Source organism: Dunckerocampus dactyliophorus, chromosome 17 (assembly GCF_027744805.1).
Source record: "Dunckerocampus dactyliophorus isolate RoL2022-P2 chromosome 17, RoL_Ddac_1.1, whole genome shotgun sequence".
In the NCBI taxonomy this organism is placed as follows: Eukaryota; Metazoa; Chordata; class Actinopteri; order Syngnathiformes; family Syngnathidae; genus Dunckerocampus; species Dunckerocampus dactyliophorus.
The window spans coordinates 18,733,100-18,757,059 of NC_072835.1; the positions used below are offsets into that span (position 1 = coordinate 18,733,100).

The 23,960-nt window shown below is 39.8% G+C and overlaps 1 protein-coding gene across 2 annotated transcripts in view; it reads right to left on the reverse strand.

Moving 5' to 3' along the window:
- Nucleotides 1-1,046: 1,046 nt before the first annotated feature.
- The window catches only part of LOC129169888 (proline-rich protein 36), a 40,996-nt gene continuing 18,082 nt past the window's right edge, over nucleotides 1,047-23,960 (reverse strand). For both annotated transcript variants that reach the window (XM_054756808.1, XM_054756807.1), the window contains exon 4: nucleotides 1,047-1,977. In XM_054756808.1, the coding sequence (XP_054612783.1) occupies nucleotides 1,779-1,977 (199 nt within the window). In that variant the 3' untranslated portion in view covers nucleotides 1,047-1,778. The remainder of the gene's footprint in view (nucleotides 1,978-23,960) is intronic.

The following is a 23,960-nucleotide window of genomic DNA, read 5'->3' on the forward strand; positions in this document are numbered from 1 at the left end:
AAGTAGTGAAGAAAGTCAAGAACGAGAAGGAAAACAAGTAAGAACTTCAGAAAAGTTTGGATAAAGAAATAAATAAATTGAGGCCAGGAGCTCACACCACCTCGGAGCCTTGGTAGAAGCAGCTTATGTGTGTCATGAATCACTAAGTAGTAATATTTGGGGCTTCTCACAGCCATCAAACAGCTGAGGCTTAATTTCCTGAGAGTTACCCTGCAGTGTCCGCGGGAAAGTGGGCTGTGCGCGCTGCCATTAAAGGGCCGAGATCTAGCATTTATAGATTTCTCTCATTTATCTGTTTGGATCCAGTGCCTCGTGATGATGGTTCATGAGGCAAGAGGTTCACCTTCTTTCATTTTCTGCCTTGTATTACAGAATAGACCATTATGTCCTTACATGAGCCATATTGAGGTAGAGGAATTGTATTAATACACAACTACCGTAGTGACCCGACTATATACTGTTGAACATCTGTTTTTGTATGATTCAGTTTTCAACAAAATATTTTGACCAAAATTTTGCCTCTGTGTTTGTACAATGTCTCAGTTATTGTACAATATTGCGCATATTTTCTCTTTGGCCATTTGAATCTTGTGGCATTAATAAAGATGTGGACGAACCCCTCTATTGCTTGTTTATTTAGCCATCTTGGATCACACACCCAACACCAAATCTTGCGATACTTGGTTTACAGAATACTATGGCATCCTGTTAGGCACAAAGATACTGTGTGATGTACTCAGGTGTAACTTGTATACTTGTTCAAAACCAATTCAACTATAACCATAACCATAACCAAGGTTAACTCACGCTGCTGCTGTGCCTTAACTCTGGACAGCAGTATTATACTACTTTGTTGCAGCAGTCAGTCATTCTTGCTGCCCTCAGTCTCCTTTTGGATAAAATCCCTTTTGTTGTTTGGTAGTGTATCTCATCCTGACTGGCTGGTTCAATGCAGCTGTGTTTTCATCATTTACTGCTATTTTGAAGTGACAGCCTCAAACCACATAGTTGAGCACAATCCAGAATGACACAACACACCAAGCAGCTGTGGTAAAATACTTTATATTTATAGAGCAGTTATCCATATCTGAAATATAACATGGCAGAATATCTCTGATATACACAGAAGTCTCTCAATTTGTATATACTGTATATACTCTTTTTCGGTAAATGTCCTTTGCTCATATGTGAGTGAGTGTGTGCGGGGTGGGGAGTGTTTGCTCATTTTGAAATGCGAAGTAGTGGTTTGTCCCACAATTACAATATTAAAAGAATTTATTTTAAATACAGTTCTTTGATAATGTCTTGAAATGTCTCTGAATATAAAAGCTGGTGTTCTGACCCTCATTAGTCCATTAGTGAAGATGACTCTGAATCTTCCTCTTGTGAATTCTCTTTGTTTCATGTTCAATCCTTGACATAAATATTACTTAGATATACAGTATATTATCAGTATATATTCTCTTTACATCCCATCATTGCTTTATAACTGAGTCATATTGCACTTTTACCTTCCTGCAGCCATAACAAAGCTGAAGAGGCTTTTGGAGAGTTCCAACAACACATCGAACCTTTGTCATCATCTCCAACAAAAAACCGTCACTTCTGAACCTTTGTCTCCTCCCTCTCCTCCCACAGTTTTGTATATTTGCATTTTTATCCTCCAGGTCACGGCACACTTGCCTCCATATGAAATCCACCTTCTTTTTGCAATTTTTATGATGGGTATTTCAGTAGCAAAATGTTTTTTTTTTGCCCCCTCCCACTTCCTACACAAATCAGAGGAACCAGAAGCATTTTTTCCTGTTCTTTTTGGTGGTAGCAGGGGGACGGACTGCTTGGGGGGACTCCTGTTGGTTGGGTGTGGTGCATGGAGGGGTGGTTTCTGCAACAATCTGGGGCGAACCCTCGGGAGGATCGCCGACTTTCCACGTGCGGACCACCTGTCCTTCCTGAAGACGAAAGTCGTGCTCTACACTAGATTTAAGACAAGAAAATAACAAATGCATTGGTCAGTTGGGATGCATGTAAACCCTACATAAATATAGAATTAAATGATCAAGACTGATTTCTCCCCACACCCCATGACAAGAAATCATCCAAACATGGAATCAATTCAGCAAAAAAGCAACCATACTTTCTCTCAAGGTAATGTTATTGTTAGGTGTGTAACAGTACGCCACAATAACGGTTCGGTACGTTCCTGGGTTTGAATGTCACGGTTCGCAGAAAATGCGAAACATGAAACTCCTTAGCTGTAAGCAGGTTTAATGATTTTTAAAATGACACATAAAAAATGCCGAACAGCTTTGTAACGGGTGCCAGTAGCTGTGCAGCTGAGTGAAAGTACGTTGGTAAACCTCACTCCCTGATGCCTTAAGAGTCAGGGTTGTCCATAGTATGGCCCGGGGGCCATTTGCCCGTGGCTGTTTTTTTTTTTTTTTGGCCCGCAGCACATTCTAAAAATATTATTTAACAAGAAAAGTAAAAAAAAAAAAAAAAAAGGAACAGCAGAAACTGAAACATCAGCAGTAATTTTACAAGAGAAAATGAGAAGATGATGACGACAAGAATTATGTCGTAATATGAGAAAATTAATGTCATTTTACTAGCTTAGAGGTATATGTAAGGAAAAAAAAGTCAAATAAAAAAAACAGCAAAAATGGGGGAAAAAAGACCAAATTTCATAACAATAATAGGCTTTTTCACCTACATCGCAAAGATGAAGATGCTCTTTTTTCTCGAAATATAAATAACTTTTCAGCATATCTACATATCACATATATTACAAAATATCAAAGTAGACCTTGCATCCTTTTATTTTTCAGTGTGTGGCCCATGTTGGAAAAGATTTGGACACCCCTGTTGTAGAACATAAAAGGGCCTTCCCCAAAAGTTGGAAGCATAAAATTCCCTGAAATAATTTGCCAAGATGCAGAATTATATTTAGAATAATGAAATACGTTCTAGCCTAAACCTGATTGATTGGTTGATTAAGAGTCAAGACTCATCATTATATCCACACACCTGAACATGCATGGAAATACAGAAGGTCCTCTGGAGACTCCACAGTAATGAGCTCACGATACAGCAAATTACGGAATATATTTATGCATTGACACAAGTAGGTATGATTTAAGTCATCTTATAGACACATCTACAGTATGTGACCATAGATGGTGGACGATGTATCATAACAGTGCATAATATTCTCTAGAGAGCTGCAGTAATATCCAATATTTCTGAATTCTTGCCTCCTCTGCACAGGGGAAGGAAATAGAGGCCGGGAAGACTTCCAGTAATGAGGCTGTTGACAATAATTTAAGAGCTAAAGTGCTGAGTGTCTCAGAAATGTTGCAGCACCAGGAGAAATATCAGTGACCACACTGGATGATGGTCAGTCGCATGACAAGTGCACCCATGAAAAGGCTATCCAATATATCAGCATTACAGCTTTGCTTTCTGACATATTTTCAGCTGGTAAGATATTGGTGTACTGTAGTGCTGCCTGGTGTGAACGACTCGCTTTTCTTTTTCTTATTTGTTCCTTCTACTTCGCTGCTATTCTTGCTTATTATGCAGTGGCCTAGTTAGCGGGTGTTTCTCATCACAGCAGCAGCAACAGCAGCAGATGCTGGAAATAAAGAGGACTCCCGTGGATGAGAATATGAGTGGGGGGAAGCGGCGACAAAGGCGTTCGTGACTGCTCACGTTTATTCCCATATGGCTCGAAAACAACACCCACCGCCTCTTTGCACTCCACTGTGGATGCCCACTGGTGGCCTATTGTACTGGGGAAAAAAAAAAAAAAACTTAAGAAAGCACTGAAGTGGCATCCTCAAGAAACACATGGAAATTCTTGGTGACTTCTGCTTTACAGGTGCCATATAATAAGCCATCTTAGACATAAATGAGATAAAATAGACTCACATGTTAGAATTAACAGCATACTTACTGGTGGCTGTTGCCTCATCAATGTAACGTTACTGACACATAGAAACCAGTGTAGAATACTACTCTACTGCCGCTGTTCATGGTTAAGGAGAGACTCACGATGCACTTCAATCACATTATTAATAAGCAGAGAACACATACAGTGAGCACACAGGAGCTGCTGTCGGCCACTCTCTCCACTGCTAACCTGCTGCTAGCACTCAGCTAACAGTCAACTCTAGCCAGCTGACGTCACACACGTCACTTCTTAAAGCCGCACACAAGAAGTCACAGATACTGTATCACACGTCCTATCACGTCTTTTGAATTTTTGTTCATTTTGCCATTTTTATCCTTGAAAATTCTCAATTTGGGCCATGAATAAGTATAATTTGCTTAAATATAGACCATATTCAACCACGAAACAGAGTACATGTATTAATTAATTAACTTGTTGATAGGACATGCTATTTTTGTTAACTATTGGTCACGATTTCCTTAATCAATTATCCAATTAATCAACAACTATTTTAGTAATCGATTAATCGTTTTACGATTTAAATATGTAAATATAATCTGATTTCAGCCTCTCAAATGTGAATATTTTTTAATTTCCTTAGTCATCCATGAAAGCATACCTATTATCTTTGTGTTTTAGCCAAAACAAGATATTCACACATATCAGCTTTGACTTTGGAAAACAGTGATGGGCATTTTTGCCTCTTTACGTTGCTGACCCAACCACGAACTGTAAGTGTTTGCTTACTTACTTTTGTCCATCTGTGGCCTAACCGATTACTCCATTAATTGAAACAACAATCTTCAGATTAATCGACTAAGAAAATGATCACCATTGCATTTTTGTGAACATTTACTGTTTTACTGAAGCTATTTGACAAACATTTAGATGATTTATTATTTGACATTATTTTAACAGAATATTCAAGTGGCAACCTGGTGTTTGTGCACTTATTTGCTCTGTCAGTTCAAATCGTCTATTTCTGAATAGAGACGGAAATTAAAAATGGATTTAAAAAAAATCTGATTAATCGAAGAAATAATGGACTGATTAATCGGTTATTAAAATAATAGTTAGTTGCAGCCCTCATACAGTCTTTATTTGTGAAATGCATCCAGAAGCATAATGTGTTTATTCATTACACGAGATGTGACCTCAGATTAGTTTGAGGGACGAGCTGCTGCATATATCAGTAGCGGAAATGAAGTGCCGGACAGTATTGACATATTGGATATTTTTAAGAAAACCAGAAGTCAAACACAAGTACAGTGGTCCTTTGTGTCAACCACTAATAGAAACAATGTTATGTTTCATTCCCCACAGTACTGTGCATTGAATGCTGAAGTACCATCCACTGATGGAGTCCACAGAGGATTTGAGGAAGTTAAAGCAGAAGACGAAGAAAGCTTTTCTAACAAAGCTGAATCAGATGTCTCCAAAAACAACAAGGAGAGGAGGAGGAGGCGACTGAACAAGACAATAAGGCTGCAAACATGAATAAATAATTCCCCTGGCATACATCATGCAGCAATCTAAGGTAGGAGTAGACTTTACGATTGAATTCAAGCTAATCACAGGATGCTAAAAGCCCAATTCACCAGCCAGTCAGATCATATTATACCAAAGCACACTGCAGCTTCAGACAGCAATACATTATTATTGAAACTGTTTGGAGGCTTCTCAAGGTCGGTATATTTAACTTCACAATATTGAAGGTCTTGGCAGCGTTTCAGTTATTTTAAAACCCATAACCTTGTGTTGTTGCTTTAATCTTGTTGTCTCTTACAGTTTTGGTGCTGGTTTTAATGTAAGTGAGGTAATGCATGTACATGTTTATATTCGACATGACCTTCTTAGCAACCTCTGGCCCTGTCTGTCATGTTTTGTTCTTACAAAGAAAAAATTAAAAAAGCACATTGATATTCCGCAAAGAGGGAAACCACAGACTTGCTTGGATTTCTGTGCATGTGCATGAATAAATAAGACAAAATGTTGTTTACTGACAGTAGATGAACAATGTGGAAGGTTAAAGATCAGCCGCTGCGTCAAATAGCTTCCCAAAGAGCGAGTTATGGAAAGGTTGATTGCCGAGGAAACCAAAGCTTTCCTACAACGAAATAAGCGGAGCCGGGAATTAGCACGTTCCATCTGACCCGCCATTGTGGTCCCATCTTTGTTTATTCCATAGATGTGAAATTGAACCAGGATTGCAAGAGAGGAGGGGGGCTTATAGCTGTTGAACAAAGTGCATAAATGAGACAAGTTGAAATACATTGCAAAAGCCGCCAAAAGTGAGGTTGGCACTCTCAAGGCAGGCATGATCCATCCGCTCTGTGGGGAAAAAATCTGTTCGCTGCGAATTCGCACTCATCGCCCGTTTACTTTGGGAGGCGTCCCAGCTGACACAGGGACTGCATCTGTCACTCGCTTCTTAGAGCGACCTGTTTAGCAAAATGTGTCACAGAGGAACACGCGCCGGTGAGGATCCCTGGCATGGTTGGACAAAACCAGGATATTAAAAGATGAGAGCACTCGAAGAGCAAACACCTTTTCCACGGCGTAGCATGTTTGGTGCAAAATTGACCCTGAGTGCCTCACCATGATTCACCAGAATTGATTTCTAGCATCCAATCACCACAAACGGCAAATTTTCATTAAATATAAATATAACTCAACTATGTTCATTTCATTGGCCACCATTATTGTATGTGTGATCAGTGTTCTCATTTGTAGTTCAGTGCTATGGTGCAGACCAACAGTAAAAATAAAAGATTGGATTAGCATTCACACGGGTATGTTTGTCATCAGACCAAAGGATGCACAGTAAAAATCGCAAGTATGCACCAAATAAGGACATGGTTGGACAGCTTTTGTGACTTATTACATGACGTAAATCAAGTATTTCAAACCAAAATGCCGACGCACTGTCTCTTATAGAGCATTTTAGTGTAAAAAATGCCGTCTTATATGAGGGCCGATGTGGTATTTTATGTATATGAACTATAACAAGAGTGATTACTTTCCACGTGAAAATCCTACATAATGAAATTGTCTATTAGGATTCCACAGATTATACGGATCAGAGTAAGCTAGATGGGATTTTACATGTTAAATTTAAATGACGGGCAATTAATTGGATGTGATCCAGATTAAATTTGGATTGATATTTCTGATTTTTGACCACAGCCTACTGGGGGCACCATGAATATAATTGACTGACTATATAATTATTTTAAAAACTATCAGCAATTAGCAGATAAGGATTTTATTATAATCATGATTATTATTTTTATTATTATTGTGACTGTATTTTATTTAAATTTATTACCTACATTATTGGGAACAGTAAGTAATTTTTTACACAGTAAGTGTAAAAAATCCATTCTGATGGAAGGATCTTGGCAGAAGTAAAATAGCGCTCTTATCTTGTGTAGTATTCCCCTTGGCCACTGGGGGCAGCAACGTCAGATCACAAATCCATTTGTACCTGGACTTGTGCTCAATTCTGCACTGCTATTTATAGATGGAACAGGCTTGAGAGCCACATTAGCATTCATTTGGTGTCATGTCATGTAGTAGGACAATTCTGGGTTTCGGTATGCCTTCCTTTCATCTTTCATCATAATAACATTACATTTTTTAATGGCAATTATATAGGCTCTGCAGTCTACACTATGCATTTTCAAGTGGCCAGATTCCTTCCACGGAAAGTAGCTTTGTAGAATCTGGCAGAGAGTCAGAGTCTTTGCAAAGGCGCTGAAGTGTCGGTCCGCGAGGATTGCTGCTATTGAGGAAATTGGACCAAAATCTACTGTTTCAGCCTGTCGGGCGTCTCTGTTGTGGGACAAATTTAGTGCAACATATGCGCTGAGGTGTGCTGACACAGTCTGTCCTAACAAGTCAAGCCAGCAGCCGCCCACAGAGATGATTTATCCCTGTGTGTGGTGATGATGGGATGCCGCTCCTTTTCCTTACCAGGATATTTTTGTTCACGCAGGTATTAGGATGATGAAATGGCTGTTAAATGATGCTGCTCGCTATGCACTCATGCATTATTTAGAGTATTGACTGATTTTTGGATGGCTGGGCGACTGCTGAGTGTTTAAACAACGCTCAAGAACTACAGTATTAGGTATACCTGTGCCACTTAATGCAGGCGTGTCAGACCTATGGCCCGCGGGCCAAAACCGTGTCACAAGGGGGTTCAGTCCGGTCCGACAGGTGAATTTGAAAGTATAAACAGTAACCAGAATTTTTTAAATGAAATGTTGTTCCTAAATTATCCGCTAGTCAGATTAGAAAACAACTGTGGGACTCAGACTGAACATCATCCAACGCCATAATTTCCATGATAAAATCACAGATTGCTTTAGCCCTCGGATCTACAGCGGAGACAGGAACAAGCCCTGGCCGTCGTAGCAATGCTGGTGTTTCAGGTGGCTTATAAGGTTAGATGTGTTGAAGCGCAATGGTTTTTTTCCCTCATCGCGGACCATTTGGTGCAACTAGCAATCGAAGTGACTTTCACTGAAACACTGAATGTTTGTTTACAAGTGAGCTCAAGTTATGGCGGGCCGTTTGCATCACGTCACAGGCAGGAGAACAGTGTGAGTGCTCACCAGCACAGTACGGGTAATCTAGTCTCAGTGGGGCATTTTTTAAAATTATCGGTTATCGGCAGAGGTGGGAGAATGTCAGTCAGTGTTTTGCATGTCTCAAGTTTTTAATCCCAAGTCTCAAGTGAAGACGTTCAATCCAAGTCAAGTCTCAAGTTAAGACAAGACAGGTTGAGTCAAATCCCAAGTAAAAGGCTTGAAATTTTCAAGTCCTTACAAGTCAAAAGCACTGTCAAGCATTTACCAAATAAAACACCATGGCCTCGTAATTTGCAAATGCAAATTAAATTCTCTGCATGTTGGCACATCCCAGTGTTAATCACTGCCACTTTCCAGTAGTCTGCCCCGCACAGAAATGTAAGCCACACCCTCATTGTTTGTTCTTAAACCTGATTGGACGTTAATAGATGCATTCAATGAGGCAGATTCTGGGGGGAAAATGTGGTGTCTTGCTAGAAATGATATCGTGGTCACGTTAGCTGAGTACTTGGAAAGCTAAAAGTCAGAGTTAAGTCCCAAGTCATTGATGTCAAAGTCCAAGTGCAATTTCTTGATGACATTGTCAAGTCAAGTCCAAAATCATCAAAATTGTGACTCGAGTCTGACTCGTGTCCAAGTTGCATGACTCGAGTCCACACCTCTGCTTACCCGAGCTATTTTTTTATGTTATCGGATTTATTCGAATGGACCTCATAATTCCTCATATTGGCCCAAGGATTATCTCTATCTCTATATTTATCACACACCCCAATTCTTACACAATAATTTGTGCAAAAAGCAGAAGTTGATTAAATTAAAAGGAACTACAGCATTAATGTTGCATTAACGCATAATGCAAACTAGCTTGTTTTTCATAAATCGGTTGTTGTCTTCCAGGAATGTAACAGAAAGGTGAAGGCCAGTTTGCTTCCACAGACTTTCACAGCGTCTAAAACCCTAACACAAACAAACAAACCCTGAGACATATCCGTTCCACACAAGTGTCCATAGAAGTACCTTCAACAAAGCTCTATGTGCTTTTTCAGTCTGTTCTTGTTAAATTTTTCATGTGCACATCACTTCTGAGAGCCCTTTGAAAAGAGAAACTGTCTCATTTTGACAATAATTGCAATCTGTGTCGAGCTGTTCACGGCGAGCGGCTGCTCAAGCAGACCTTCACCCTCTCGTGATGAGAGACCTGAAGACATAATGCAACACCATATAACCTGAATACAGCCCCATCGTGGCACAAGGTGTCTTCACCATCTGCGCCCACGCGATGAATGCTGCATTTACTGATCCGGCCCGAATGAGACATCTGAGCATAGGCAAACGAGGTGGAGCAGCGAGTGGGTGCCAGTGGAAGAGCTTTAGGGATCTAATTTAGCTGTAGGCGGGATTCAAGCATGATTAGTATTTATATGACACATCATCCACATGAGGCAGTGCTCCGCCATTCCTCATGCCACCCCTCATCTTCCTCGCTCCTCACGGCGCCGGTGATGGGCACCATCTGGCTCTCAGCGTCAGCGCCAGTTGGGGGCTCTGTGATTATGGCCAAACAGCAAAACAAGTGCTCCTTTTTTCCTCTCTCACCTCTTTGGTGCTCGGTTTTCACACCCAGCAATACATCTGTCACATAAAACAAACACCGGACACGATGGTTGCACTTTTTTGTGAAAGGATGATTGTATCTCACCGGGATTTATTGGATTTATAGTTTTTTGTTCACCGCAGAGATTTTTCTTGCTCACAGTTTTATATGGAGCATGTTGTGTGTTCATAAGAAGACTCGAGATCTCAAAATTATGTCGTACTTGACGGAAGGTATGACATAGAACCAAGCAAAGCGGGATATTGCTACAACTGTGTGCACTTTCACGCAGTGACATGGAATCCCAAATTAAATAATTAGATGTATCACGAGCTAAGTGCCAGCATGTTGAAGTATACAATACTTTCCAAACAGCGACAATTGCTTTCAACGCAACAGGGCGGGAGAAATGAGGGTTGAGTGTCACACCCACGGCATGACGGAATTCCATCTGTTCCGCCTCTGTTATATGGATCTGAAATGAACTCAGAAGCTGAAATATTCTGTGCCATTTATACAGAACAGCGAAAAAAATGCCGGCGTAAGTTGTTAAGTGTAAGTTGCATAAGTGGTTTTTGTACGCTACATTACTTTTTACCTCAAGTAGTGTTTTGAGTGCCGTTCAGACTGTAACCCAGGGCGACCAAAATAACCAAATAGGACAACTCCATCCCTCCCCCCAAGCCACACCTCCCCCCATTTTGTACCTTTGTTATTATTTATCCAGATAATTACTCATATATTTCTGCATGTTAAAAGTATAAAAAACGTCCTTGTCCTTTTAACCAACATAATTGGTTAATGAATGTAGCAAACTCCTATGCATCATGCGATGATTGTTTGATGTTGGGGACATAATAGGACATGCCCCAATAATCCAGGCTCAAAAAACAGTATTTAGTATGGTCTGATTTTGAGAAAATGTCATATTAGCACTGACAAATACATGGGTAAGCGGCCTACATACTTTTTATCCCTGTTCCCCGCGCACAGTGCCTGGATTGGAACATACCAATATAATGTTCCAGTCTACTGCGGTTACATTTTCAGACCAGGACAAAATGAGCATGACAGTCGGTCAATATGTTTTTATGAGGACATGCATTTTTTTAAAGCTCCAATTATGTGGATGGGCATTTTGTTTTTTAGATCGGAGTGGGGGAATTGTGCATTTTTTAAAATATCTGTGTTCGTTTGCGTTCATTCCTGCATGAAATTGCTATTTTTATTGCTGAATGTGTCCTGACTTCTGATTGGATGAGCCAGGCATAAGGAGGGGGAGATGACTGCGTATTTATGACTGTGGTTGTTTTGGGGTGGTTGTAATTTTGATCAACCACCTTCTCGTCATCATCTCTACATCGGGCAAAAGCTACAGTATTTTATGTCATCACAAAAACATCACAATCTGCGAGATGTGTAACCCAGAAGAGTTTGCAGCTGTGGCGGCACGCTTTGTTGTATTTAAAACTTGAAAAGATGATATCGCTTTTGACTGTCTTATGCCTATTAAAATGTCATTTTGTATAGCAAGGGTTTAATAGTTAAAGTGGTGTCGTTTCTAAACGTGTTCAGTTAACTTATTGTTACACTTTGTTTGTTGAGATAATGCTGTTTTCCAAACAGTTCTGCAGGCCTGAGTTGGACACATATGCTGTAACCCAGCATGACTTTACAATTAACACGCATAAATAGTGAAATGAATTAACATTAGTTAGTTGTACTGTTAGTGGAGGTCTGTGTTGTAGTGAACTAATTGTAGTTGTTCTTATTTGAAAGTAAAACAGCTTTTGTGGCATCCATTGAGCTCACTTCAGGCCATATAAATCCTCGATGGCTTCTGGTTGAACATTTCTGTGCAGTACGGAATGAGGCTGATGCCTTCGGTGTATTTCCTTGTCCCCTGCGAGGCGCCTGTTGCGCCGCGGCTCAGCCCTGAAGTGAAGATGGATTACTGCAGAAGAACTGCCTGCCCTGCCCTTTACACATTTCACACACACCACTTCTCCATTATCTGCCTCATCCGTGCTGTAGCGTACACACGCACGCTTTCACAGGTCTGGAAGCACTGACAGGATCGTTAGGGAAAGGTCAAAGTCAAGAATCTGACAAATCTTTCTACAGAGAGAAACGGCGTTTCTCACATCCATTTAAACTGGAAGCGCAGCAGCTTGAATGTGTCTCTCATGTCCAACTTCTATTTTATATTTATCGCTTCTTCTCTTGGCTGCTTCCATCTATTTTTGGTCCGGGGAGGCTATGCGTAGTCGTTAGGATCGATGTCCCGTCAGATATGGACAACGGGTGTGTTTGAAAGATTAAAGCAAAGCAAATACCGAAATTACCCCGATGTCCATCGACTCCAGGGACTTAACCTTGTTAATCAATTGGTGACTGACTGCTCAACTAATTGTCCTTGATTTACAACATTTATATTGTAGCATAGATGGAAGGAAACACAATACATTTAAATTCCTCGTAATCGAGAGTCTTCCTCTCCTGTGGCTCTGCTTCCATCATAAAATGTCTTTGCAGGGAAAGAACATCACCTTGGTTATGAATAGAAAGAGGATATGTATTCACTTTCAACTACACCTACAAACTTCACCTTTTAAATGCAACTAAATGCAAATCATACACTGTGGGGTTTAAGGAGTGTTGGAAATGTGTTGGTTTTAACTGTACAAGTTATTTGTGTTCCACACAAAGTCAAAGGCAAAGTGAAGTGCTAACACTTTATGGACTGACTGACTGCTTTTCAAATCGTTGTCAACTGTAATCAACAAGAAGGGGTTTCAGCTGTCCGTGGACTCGGGATGCTAATGCTTAAAACAACACTGGCAAGACAGCAGGATGCTTCTCTTGTCTTGTCTTGATCCTTGCCAAAATGTCAAAGAAAGTCTGGAAAATGTCTCAGAATTTGCTAAATCAACTCAGCTGAAAGTGAATAGTGAAAGTGATAACTGAGGGAGACAAAAATTACTCCAATCATTATGCAATCACTCCTCGTGCCCATGGTACCCTGCAAGACAATGCCTGACAGGGCTTGAAATCAACCCTAATTCAAAAGTGATTCGGCCGACATGGAATGCGGCTTGTAAAACAGGTTTACTTTGCATGTAAGGTAATGTAAGAGCTTTTTTTCCCCACAATAAAATCATAAATCTACGTGTCATCTAGAGATGTACACATGTAAACAAACAGGTGGTGCCTAATGACCTCTCCCCAAGTGGGTCAAAGCATTTGTTAATGTCACTCACACATACAGTTTGGGAGTATTTACATATGATCCGATCCTGGTGCCAAATTAGTACATTTGAGTAGTGAATTGGATGAATGAAGTGGACGCCATTATCACGTTTTTAAGTCTTATTCAACAATCGTGTTTTGATCTGACAAATCTTAAGTAAGTTTTATCAAGTGTAGAATTATTACAGTTTCTGCTTGGACTGATTGGGCCACGGCAGATGTTGAACTCCGATGGGGGGGGGAAAAAAAAAAGTGTCTCACATCTCATCATCGGCGCTAACGAGTGATGCTATCAAGTGGAGGCGGAGTTTTGTAGTGTGTCTTTTTATATACCGTGTCAAAAAATGTACTTTCACTACTACTGGACTACTGCGTGATGAATATGACGTGATGAAGGCTAATTTGCCTTGAAACGAAAGTGACACAGACAGCAACAATGAACGCGAGAGAGGCTGACAAAGTGTGTGACAAAGGAATTATGAGGCTGTTCAATTCTGATGTTGAAAAAGACGACTGGTGGTTTTAGTTCCCTTGAGGGAGGGTGAAGACGATGATTAATGACTTTTCTGGTAGGCTACTTTTTAACTAGCGTTATTACACGCACTGTTCGACACTGTTTGTGTAATCAAAAGTTACAAAAAATCTTTCTGTGTACTAAATATTCCATGTTACAACATGGACACCTGTGGTCCATAGACCGGTGTCGCTTATGTATGTACAAATCTTTTTTTTCTCTTTAAATTTAGTTGGTGCAGCTTATATATGGGTGCGGTCTATAGTCCGGAAATTACTGCAGTAATTTCAATAATTTAATAATCTAAATAATCATCCAAGTAATACATTCACCAATATAAAATAAAGTGTAATTATCACAGCAATACAGGAAACAGTCAATGTGCAAAAAAATTGCAAGATTTTACAGTACTTCGAATGTATACATTCCGCACAATTTGAGCAGAAATTGATCATTACAATACACATGATGTTAGAGTACCGTTACAATGTACAGTGGTGTTTGCTGGTTAATACTACATTAAAGAGTTATTAATTGAGCAAAATGAAGCTCATGTAGTGACCTGTTTGAGTTGTAATGTTGATGTTCAGAATTCTGTGACTGGTGACTGGTGGACAATGAGCAAGTCTTGTGTTCCTTGTGTGGGGAGAGACAGAGAAACGTGCGTGCAATTTGAAGATTACCGTGTTGGAAATGAGTACTTCTGTTGGCGTGTTAAGGTTGCGAGTTAAGTTTAAAAACAGTGTCTGTCGGGACGCTGCATTACTTCAAAGACGTCATCAACCATTGTTGCAGGTGGCTGAGTCTGTATTAATTTACCACCAAGGTGAGTCACCGATAGCTATTAGTGTTTTGGTCCGGTTACTACCGTTTACGTTGGCACCAGTGCAATTATGATACTTGGTTTCGGTAGGCATCTCACACAGACCTGGAGAGATGTAGCCGCGACACAGAGAGCCATTGGAAACAAGCCATTGGGCAAGTTAGAAAACAACAGAGGCGTTATGATAACAATTTTAAGATAATGATGATCAGACAAGCAGAATCATCAACTGTCAAATCATCAACATCAAATATGACATACTTTTTTAATGCAAGCTACTAGTTGTTATATCTTGTCTTAAAAAATGTCCAAAATGTGTCTGGAAAAGGGGGAGGTTGTCTTATATTTGGTAGTAATAGCTCAGTGTTCATAACTTGTTCAGTGTTCAAAACTTACCTTGTAAGGCTTTACATTTTTGATGCAGCTTTTCTATTAGAGGTTATTATATTGTGCCAGTGTACCTGCTGAGCTTCCATTCTTAAGATCCACATCACGGTTGAGGCTGCGGAGATGTCTGAGATTGATTGCAGGTGATAAGAAACAAGCTCTCCCATTTATCAACGCCACACTGACTGCAGCGAGCACCACTTTAGACACTGACGTCGCATGTTTGCATTGGACATACTTGGAATTTGCATAATATTCCAATATGGATGTAATTTGTCGGAAAGTGAGCTGCTCCCCGAAAGAGTTGCCTTTTAAAATTCATATCAGTTCTATTCGCTTCGCTTCAAGTACAGAAACACATTCCCTCTCCTCCTTTCTTTTAACCTCACTACTTTCCTGGAAATTCATTTTATCTCCCAGGAAGTCAGGTCTTTTCACTGGCTCTTATGGTAATGTCAGAGGATTGTCAATGTTTAATGAATGGCCGGAGGCAGGATTGTGCTTCAGAAATATCCCTGTGACCATGAACACGGGAGGTTCATCTATAATTTGCTTGCACACGTCTAAATGCGCATACACTGACATGGAGATTTAGTCTGGACAGGTTCCAGCTCATTTGCATGTCGTTATTTATAACTCACATGTGGGTTTCCCTGAATAAACGGAGCGCAGAAGCTGCCTTGTGTTCCGCATCATTTGGCTTTGATGGAAGGAGTGGAGCTGCAGGTAGCTGCCTTCTTCCTTCCCTCTCACCTTCCCTCCTAGGTTCCCCATACTGTTCCCATTTTTGCAAAGGGGCTTTCCTTCCTTTGCTCCTCATCCCCTTTTAGGTGTGAAATAGACTTATATTGAAGAAGTAGGAAGTGGCACACTAGCTGCCTCTTGGAAAACCAATCCTCTTTCTTTTTCTGTATGTAACATGCCACATTCCATTGGATGAATCCCAGACAGCGAGAAGCTGTCAGCAGCTCTGGGCCAGCTCTGGTTGGAACAACGTGAAGAGCATTTGATTTCTTCAATGCCCCCGTGGTGCTGCTTTGGGAAGTAAATGGATGCTGGTGGAAAGAAGGAAGGAGTTGAGAGGCTGCACTCATGTAAGCAGACAGAAGCTATTCACACATTTATCAATCTGTCCGTCCATGTACTGTGTTTCTGCATCCTCTATCCATGCATGCATGAATAAACCAGTCATCATCATCTGTGCGTTCATTTACACTATTGACCCCTTTTTCAAGACGCTTCATTGGAAAAAATATCTTTAAAGACAAATCACATTTTTAATATCAGTGAAATAACAACTGGTAGACAATAAATAATGATATATTTCTCAGCTGCACATCATTGATTTTATTACTCAGCTATGCTGATCACCATTATCTTAAAATTAGCATCACAACTCCTCCTGTTTGCTGACTTGCTCCAAACTTTGAGACACTTTGAGGCATTGGTGTCTGTGTTGCGGGTAAATCTCTCCAGGTAACTGGCATGTGTGAGTGACAGGAAGAAAAGCACTGACTCAGTTGGGAGAAATCATTTGGCACCACCTGTTTTGAATATATATACTGTTTCTCTAGACCGCGAATATAGGACGACTCATCTTTTTAAGACTTTTTTTTTCTTCTGGAAAAAATTTGAGCTGCAACAATTAATTGTTGAATCGATGATTAGTCAATCAATTATCCAATTAATCGACTAGTATTTTAGTATTCGATTAATCATTTTTTATTTAAGAATGTAAATATCCTCTGATTTCAGCCTCTTAAATGTGATTACTTATTAATTTCCTTAGTCATCCATGAAAGCAGACCTATTATCTTTGTTTTTTGGGGCAAAACAAGCTAATCACAGGCATCAGCTTTGACTTTGGAAAACAATGATCGGCATTTTTGCTTCTTTTCTGATATGTTGCGGACCAAACCACTAACTGTTTGTGTTTGGTTCATATTGATTTGAACAGATTAATCGAAACAACAAGCTTCAGATTAATTGACGAAGTGAATAATCGTTAGTTGCAGCCCTAGAAAAAAATATATTTGTCTTATATTCGAATCAATATGGTTTTACACATCATTTAACCATCCATCAATCTGGTAATGCACTTATCTCTGGATCATTCACCAATCATCCACTTATCCCTCTTTGATTCCGTCCATCCATCCACCTGTCATCCATTCATCACTTCCTATAAATACATGAATATCTGCCTATCCATCCATCCGACCATGCACCTTTTCCTGTCCATCAGTCATCCTCCCATCTGCACGTACTTCCATCTCGTCATCCATCCAACAATTGCAAACAATGGGTCTCTCAAGTCCCTCCATTTATCAATCCATCTATCTATATATCTATCAATACAACAATTTGTATCTGTCCATCCCACAGCATCTATCAAGGTATCCTCCCATCTTATTATTACTTTTTAATGCCTAAAAGCTCCTGTGATTCAATTTGAATTCTGATGAATATTTCACCGTGTGAGTTATTTGAGAGCAGTACAGATCCAGCGAGTGAATGGAGAGATGCGTGTTGAGAGGAAAAAAGTTGAGCTATTGAGAGTTAGCCCAGTTTACTTCCCATTCTTCTTGTCATCCCCCACCCCACTCCTTAACTCTGGTCTACAGCAATCGAAGGGCAGCGTGCGAGGACCGAGTGTTGTGTCAGTGGGGATGTGCATCAGGAAGCGCTGTTTCATGACGGGTGTGTGGTGAGAGTGGCTCGGGATGAGTTGCTACTGTAGGCGCTGTCACAAAATGTTCATCGGCATCACTCCCCCGTGGATTCACGTCATTCTATAAACTGTGGTACGTGTGTTGGAGGCCTGGTAAAGGACTGCTCCAGCCTACCACTGCTGTGTGTGGAACGCATATGCTTACCAAGGATGTGAAAAGGCCTTCTTTGACAAATGGGATGTACTCCAATTTATTCCACAATGTTAACTGAGACCAAGACAGAAACTTTTTTAATCATACCAAATTGAGAGGTTAGAAGTTGATCTATTGCAGCATACATGTGAAACCTGGCCGGGCTAAGAAAATCTTGGCATGGCCCACAGTGGTCCACAGTTCCTCCCCCTAAAATTAGACTTGGACATAGGACGGTGGTGAACGCCTTTGTCATTTATAACAGAAGTAAATCTGCTTGTTTGTGTCCGTACTTCATCACGCAATTATTTAGCTGGAAAAAGACAATTATTTTTTATTATTTTACTTGCGCCCAACCACCCTTGTGCAAAGGTCCTCTTGAAACTGCTATGTTTATTATTGTTTTTTTATTACATATATTTCATGATGGGTCTAGTGGTTAACGTGTTAGCATTACAGTCAGGAAATCGTGAGTTCCCATCTCCGTTGGTACATCTCTGCCTGGAGTTAGCATGTTTTCCCTGTGCGTGTGTGGGTTCTCTGCGGTGCTCTGACTTCCTCCCATATTCCAAAAATATGCATGCTAGGTTAATTGGAGACTCTAAATTGTCCATAGGTGTGAATGTGAGTGTGAGTGGTTGTTTGTGTATAAATTAGGGCTGTCAAAGTTAACGGGTTACTAACAAGTTAATGGAAATTTCCTTTAACCAAACTATTTTTTAACACACAATTAACGTGTTCATTAACATGTTCCAAAACAAAGACGAAGTTGGCCATTGTGGTTTCCGGCGGCAATTTTAGGCAAAAACCTGAGATTGTATTTCAACTATCTTGTTGTAGGCATTTTGACCAAATGAGCCCAAATGAAAATCACGTATACTAGACAGATGGGCGATGTTATATTGTGAAGGATTTTAGGCTGTTTCATAAGATGTGGGCGAGGCATGGCATCAAACTGTGATGGTCCATTTGACAATTCACCAGTAAACTGCAAACGTTAATAACTCAGGTCCTCAAGGTCAAATCTTCATCATAATTGTTACATATGATGAAAACAGCCCCTTGAAGCTATATATACGTCACTTTCTGAATTCTTCTTAGCGCCATCCACAGGAAATGGGATGCACTTGCCCTCTGGCTTGCATGAACCGCGAGTTGCGTGAGGGTGCGAGGGCCTAAATGATCTACTTTTCAGAGAAGACACTGATAGATTGTTGTTAGAAAGAGATGAGAAAAACGCCAAGTGGACTTTTACTTTAGCTGCAAACATTGGGTCTTGAGAGTCATTAATCTATGTGCAAGTAGCTTGCTCATGGATCTCTTCCAGCCAAATATATGATGGAGCAACAGAACCGATGAGGAGGAGAGATAAAGCAGCAGAGTGCAGATCTGATTAGGCTGAACTCCGCAGGGATTAAGCACAACAGCTCCTTGTTAGACTCTACTTTGCTCTTGCACAGCACATTGGCCATTAGCAACAAGAATGATGGCAGCGGATGTGGGGGTGGCTTCACTAATTAACTCTCCTGCATGGTCACACAATCGGACTCACATATTAATACACGATCAATGCACCACCGATGCTGGATAAATAGCATCAGACACATCATGCATTATTCTTGAAGTAATACGAGGCTGTTTTTTTTTTTACCGGCTGAAAAAATGACGCGCTCATTTAGGGAGTCTTGCACGGGTACAAAGTGTTCATAATGTAACGTTCTGGAGCCAACTGCATTTGCATGCAAATTGTCATTAGCATTTTTATATAAGTTTTGCCCTGGAAAGAAGTCCCCGGAACAAAACGCAAAAGACACACATGCAAATCATCAACAAAGAACTACTTCAGAGGGGACATGATATTAGAAACAGCTTGCAGTAGGAAGATGCAGTGCCTTTCTGCAACCCACAATAATAAAGAAATTGTTAAATGAATACATCTTCAGACAGATCTGTGTGAAGGCAGACTGTTTTTTTAATGAAGCTTCTGTATTGAATTGGATTACACTTTTTGTCATTTTTTAATGTTTATTTTGAACAGGCTTAGCAGAATTTCAAATGAGTAACTTGAAATACTGTAGTTTTACTTGTATAATGAATGATGCTCAAAAAACAGTAAGAAGCAGCAGATCCTATTTAATCCTACCCGTTTGAAATGCCTCAGCAATTACTGATAGTCTGTTTATTTCCTATGACTGTACATTCCATATATCACATACATATTTCTATTTTTAGCTTGATTATCTTAGCTTTCATATCAAATGGATGTTAATTAGATCATCAAGCATTGGTGTTGATGTTAAAGTATTCATGAAAATATTGTTTTTCTTATCGATAACCAATATTGTACAGCGCTTAATTACCGATACCGATTTTGGCAGCAGTTTGATGTCATATCTCGCGTAAGGAATGAACACATTATGCTTCTTTTACTGTGACGCCACTGCATGCATTTCACAAATAGAAACTCTTCGTGCAAAATAAGAGAATTACTAGAAAAAGTGCCAATTTGTTATTAACATTTTGCCTCAACGAAAGTCATTAAAACTTACGATCAACAGTGAACTAAAATTGCATGTTCTCCTAAAATCAACAAGACAGGTTAGTCTTAATAAATTCACAAATAAGAATGCAATCAAATATAGCTGGCAATGATACAATTTGGAAAGTTGCACATGTCTGTTTAGCACAAAGATCCATATCAGATCAAAGTGCAAAGTATGAATCTCTGGACTAATACAATCGGTAAAGTTCTAAACTGGGCTCATTCAGCACATCACGCATGAACGCAGCATGAAACAATCATATTAGATTAGAAGTATTAAAGGAGGCCTTACTCCCCTCTCGCATAACCAGAGCTTTCATTTCAAATTGCATATGTACAATCCGAAGGTGAAATTTGGAAATAATTCCGGAATGCAGACATACTGAGCTAGCAAGCCGTGTGTGGACCACACATCATCGGCAATATCATTATTGGGGAAAAAATGAATACCGATATGAACCGATATCTCATTTTTATGCCATTATCGGACATCCCTAATGATAATATTAATTTTCATACTTTTTTTTTAATACTTAAAACTACTGCCTTTGTATTGATGAGTGACACAGGGACAGAGTTGTTGGATTTAGGGCTGGCTGAAAAAGCTAAAATTTGCTAAAATAAAAGGAAGTTGTTATTCATTAAACAGGGATATAAGCTGCAGTTCCTCGTGACCTAGTGCAGGATAAGCCGTATAGATGGATGGATGTTTTTCAGGAGCTTTAAAAAAAAAAAAAGTTCCGTAGCATTTGATCTGCCTGGGTCAAATTCGGGTGAAGGCAACATTCTGGTGTAAAAGTCTGAAATCAGTTACATTTCTCCAAACTCTACCTCCCCGTGGGAGCGTTTCATCTCCAATGATGTAAAGTAACCAGGCTTCACTTGTTCTTTTCTCTGCTCCATCAAAACCTTTTTTTTTCTCTAATTGCTAGAATCTGTCCTGTCAGATTTTACGGCTTTTCCATCACTCTACTCGATTTTGTGCTTTTTCTTTCCCCATCACCTTTGGAAAGCAGAAAATCCGTCCTATCACACATTACAGGAGCTTGTGGAGTTGACGGACGACCCAGTGGAATCTTCTCATCTGATCCGTGAAGGCACCGTGTGATGAGGATGATGAGTCTAATTAAGGTAGCACAAGAAGTGTTCCACACCGTTTGAAATGTGTCACTTTCTTTCTTTCTACCTAGTAGGCATTCTCTTTTATCAGCAACTCTCTTCCTCAAAGTGACTCATCCGTAATGGTCTCATCTGCTCGAATGAAGTTCCACTTAGTTTCAAGTTGGAGCTCTATATGGTTCACTCTTCTTCATCTCTCCTCATGGGTCCATTATCTTCATTCCTGTGCTCCTCTCCGTTCTCTATCAATTGTATTGCTGGGAAGGGTGAGGGCAAGGAGTGCGGTCAATTTTGGGGGTGCAAAATGTATCAAAAATGTCCAACACATATGACACGCTTTCCAAACCTGCTGACTAAAAAGTCCAAATTTAAAGTCGAGGTGCACTCCAAACTTTTTTTTGCAGTGTTCAATCACCGCCACATCATTAAAAATGTAAAAAGATGACTATACGATGTTGAGTTCATGAAAAATAGGGGCAAATAAAACCTTGCACTCACAAAACAGTCATGTCAGTGGTGATAATGAACACGAACACGAAAGGACGCTTGTTTTGGGTTTCCAAAGTTCCTGTACTGTATCAATATTATTTGTGTGGCAGTAATTGTGTGCATATTTTGCAAGCATTAATGACTTTCACTGAAAATCATTTTACAGGAAGCAATTACGGTTAATATCAGAGACACTCAATAAAACAACGATATTCCTGTTAGGTTTTGGTGTCCATTATTTCCCCCAGCATCGAGGGTGAAATCATCAATCAAGAAAAGACCAAACGTTATCCAGGATTGATTTTATCCTCAATATATTGCAATAATGTTACAATTACAATGATGGAATTTCCATTTCACCTACAACTAGCAATTTCAAAATATACATAGTACAAAACTGGGGTGTCAAACTCATTTTTTATACATTATTTAAATATTTTATAACTAATTGCTAGATAACTTGCTTTGATTTCATATGTCAACGCGACAGGCACATATTCAAGTATTTATGACAGCAAAAGAAATAAATGCTTGGAATATATTGTTGCATGATCAGACAATATTAAAGTTAAGAAGATATGCAATTGCATGCCGTACAGTTTTTCTGTCAAAACTGAAAGAACAAATGCATTTAGCAAGAAAGGCGAATCTTGAATCTTGAATCTTATTGACGCACATTTATTCCAGGCTTTTGCGGGCCACATACAATGATGTAGCGGGCCAAAGCTGGCCCACAGGCCTTGAGTTTGACACCCGTGAAATAGAAAATCCTTGCAAGTGTCGCTGCAGGTAGAGAGAACATGTCATATTTTTTGACTGTGGGAGGAAACTAGAATACTCCTGAAAAAATCCACAAAAGCTCATCAGCAGCACTGACACGCAGTTGCTAAGGGAATTGCAATTTTTACAAGTACAATAAAGTGCTTGTAAAAAGTAAACTCTTCTCGTTCGGTCTCCTGTCCTGATTTTCTCTCATCCTGTTCTTCTTTTCTCATCATATAAACGATACAATAGACGAGATTGGGTCTCCGAAAACCGATTTTAACATTACTTTTAAGAAGACTACAATGAACAAATATGAAAATATATGAAAATCTATTGCAGTCTACTTATTTAATTTCTACAATGTTACACTCTTCTGCACTCTGTGTGTATGTTAGCGGGCCCGCCTCCACCTACCGAGGCAAAGAGGCTGTGTGACTGACAAAAGGGCTCATTCCGTTCATGCCGTTGTTCTATGGAACAAACGCACCAAGGTGCTGAAGCCACTCTCTTACTGCCTGTTTGGTGGCACGAGACGAGAAAAACAAACACGCATGCATGTGTCAATATACTGAGTCCGGCAAAATTATCGAGTTCATTGTCATTTATTGTGTGATTAATTAATTAATTAATTAATTTTACGTATGCATTCCACAGCGGAAGACAATGCGAGCGTCTTCATCACATACACATGAATGCACAGGCGACTGTGCAAATAAAAATATAACGCCTAGTGTTTTGTGAGGTCAGATTTTTTTGAGGAGGCTTTTTTGTAATGCAAATGTATTACTCTTTTGAATGCCAAACTCTTTACTCAAATGGCCCCAGCAACTAAGCTGAACTTCGTTCCTCGTCACGGATCTCCGACCACGGGACTCACGGGACCAATTGTGGGGGGTAAGTCACTGTTGGTGTAGTACACTGCTATCAAACAGCTTCATGTCAAAAAATCCGAACCATCCCTTTAAGAGAATAGTGACCACAGAAGCGGAGTCATCAAACAACTGTGGATCAGCTAAGAAATGGATCATTTTTATTTAGTCACTGGTACTGAAAACATGACATTTTGT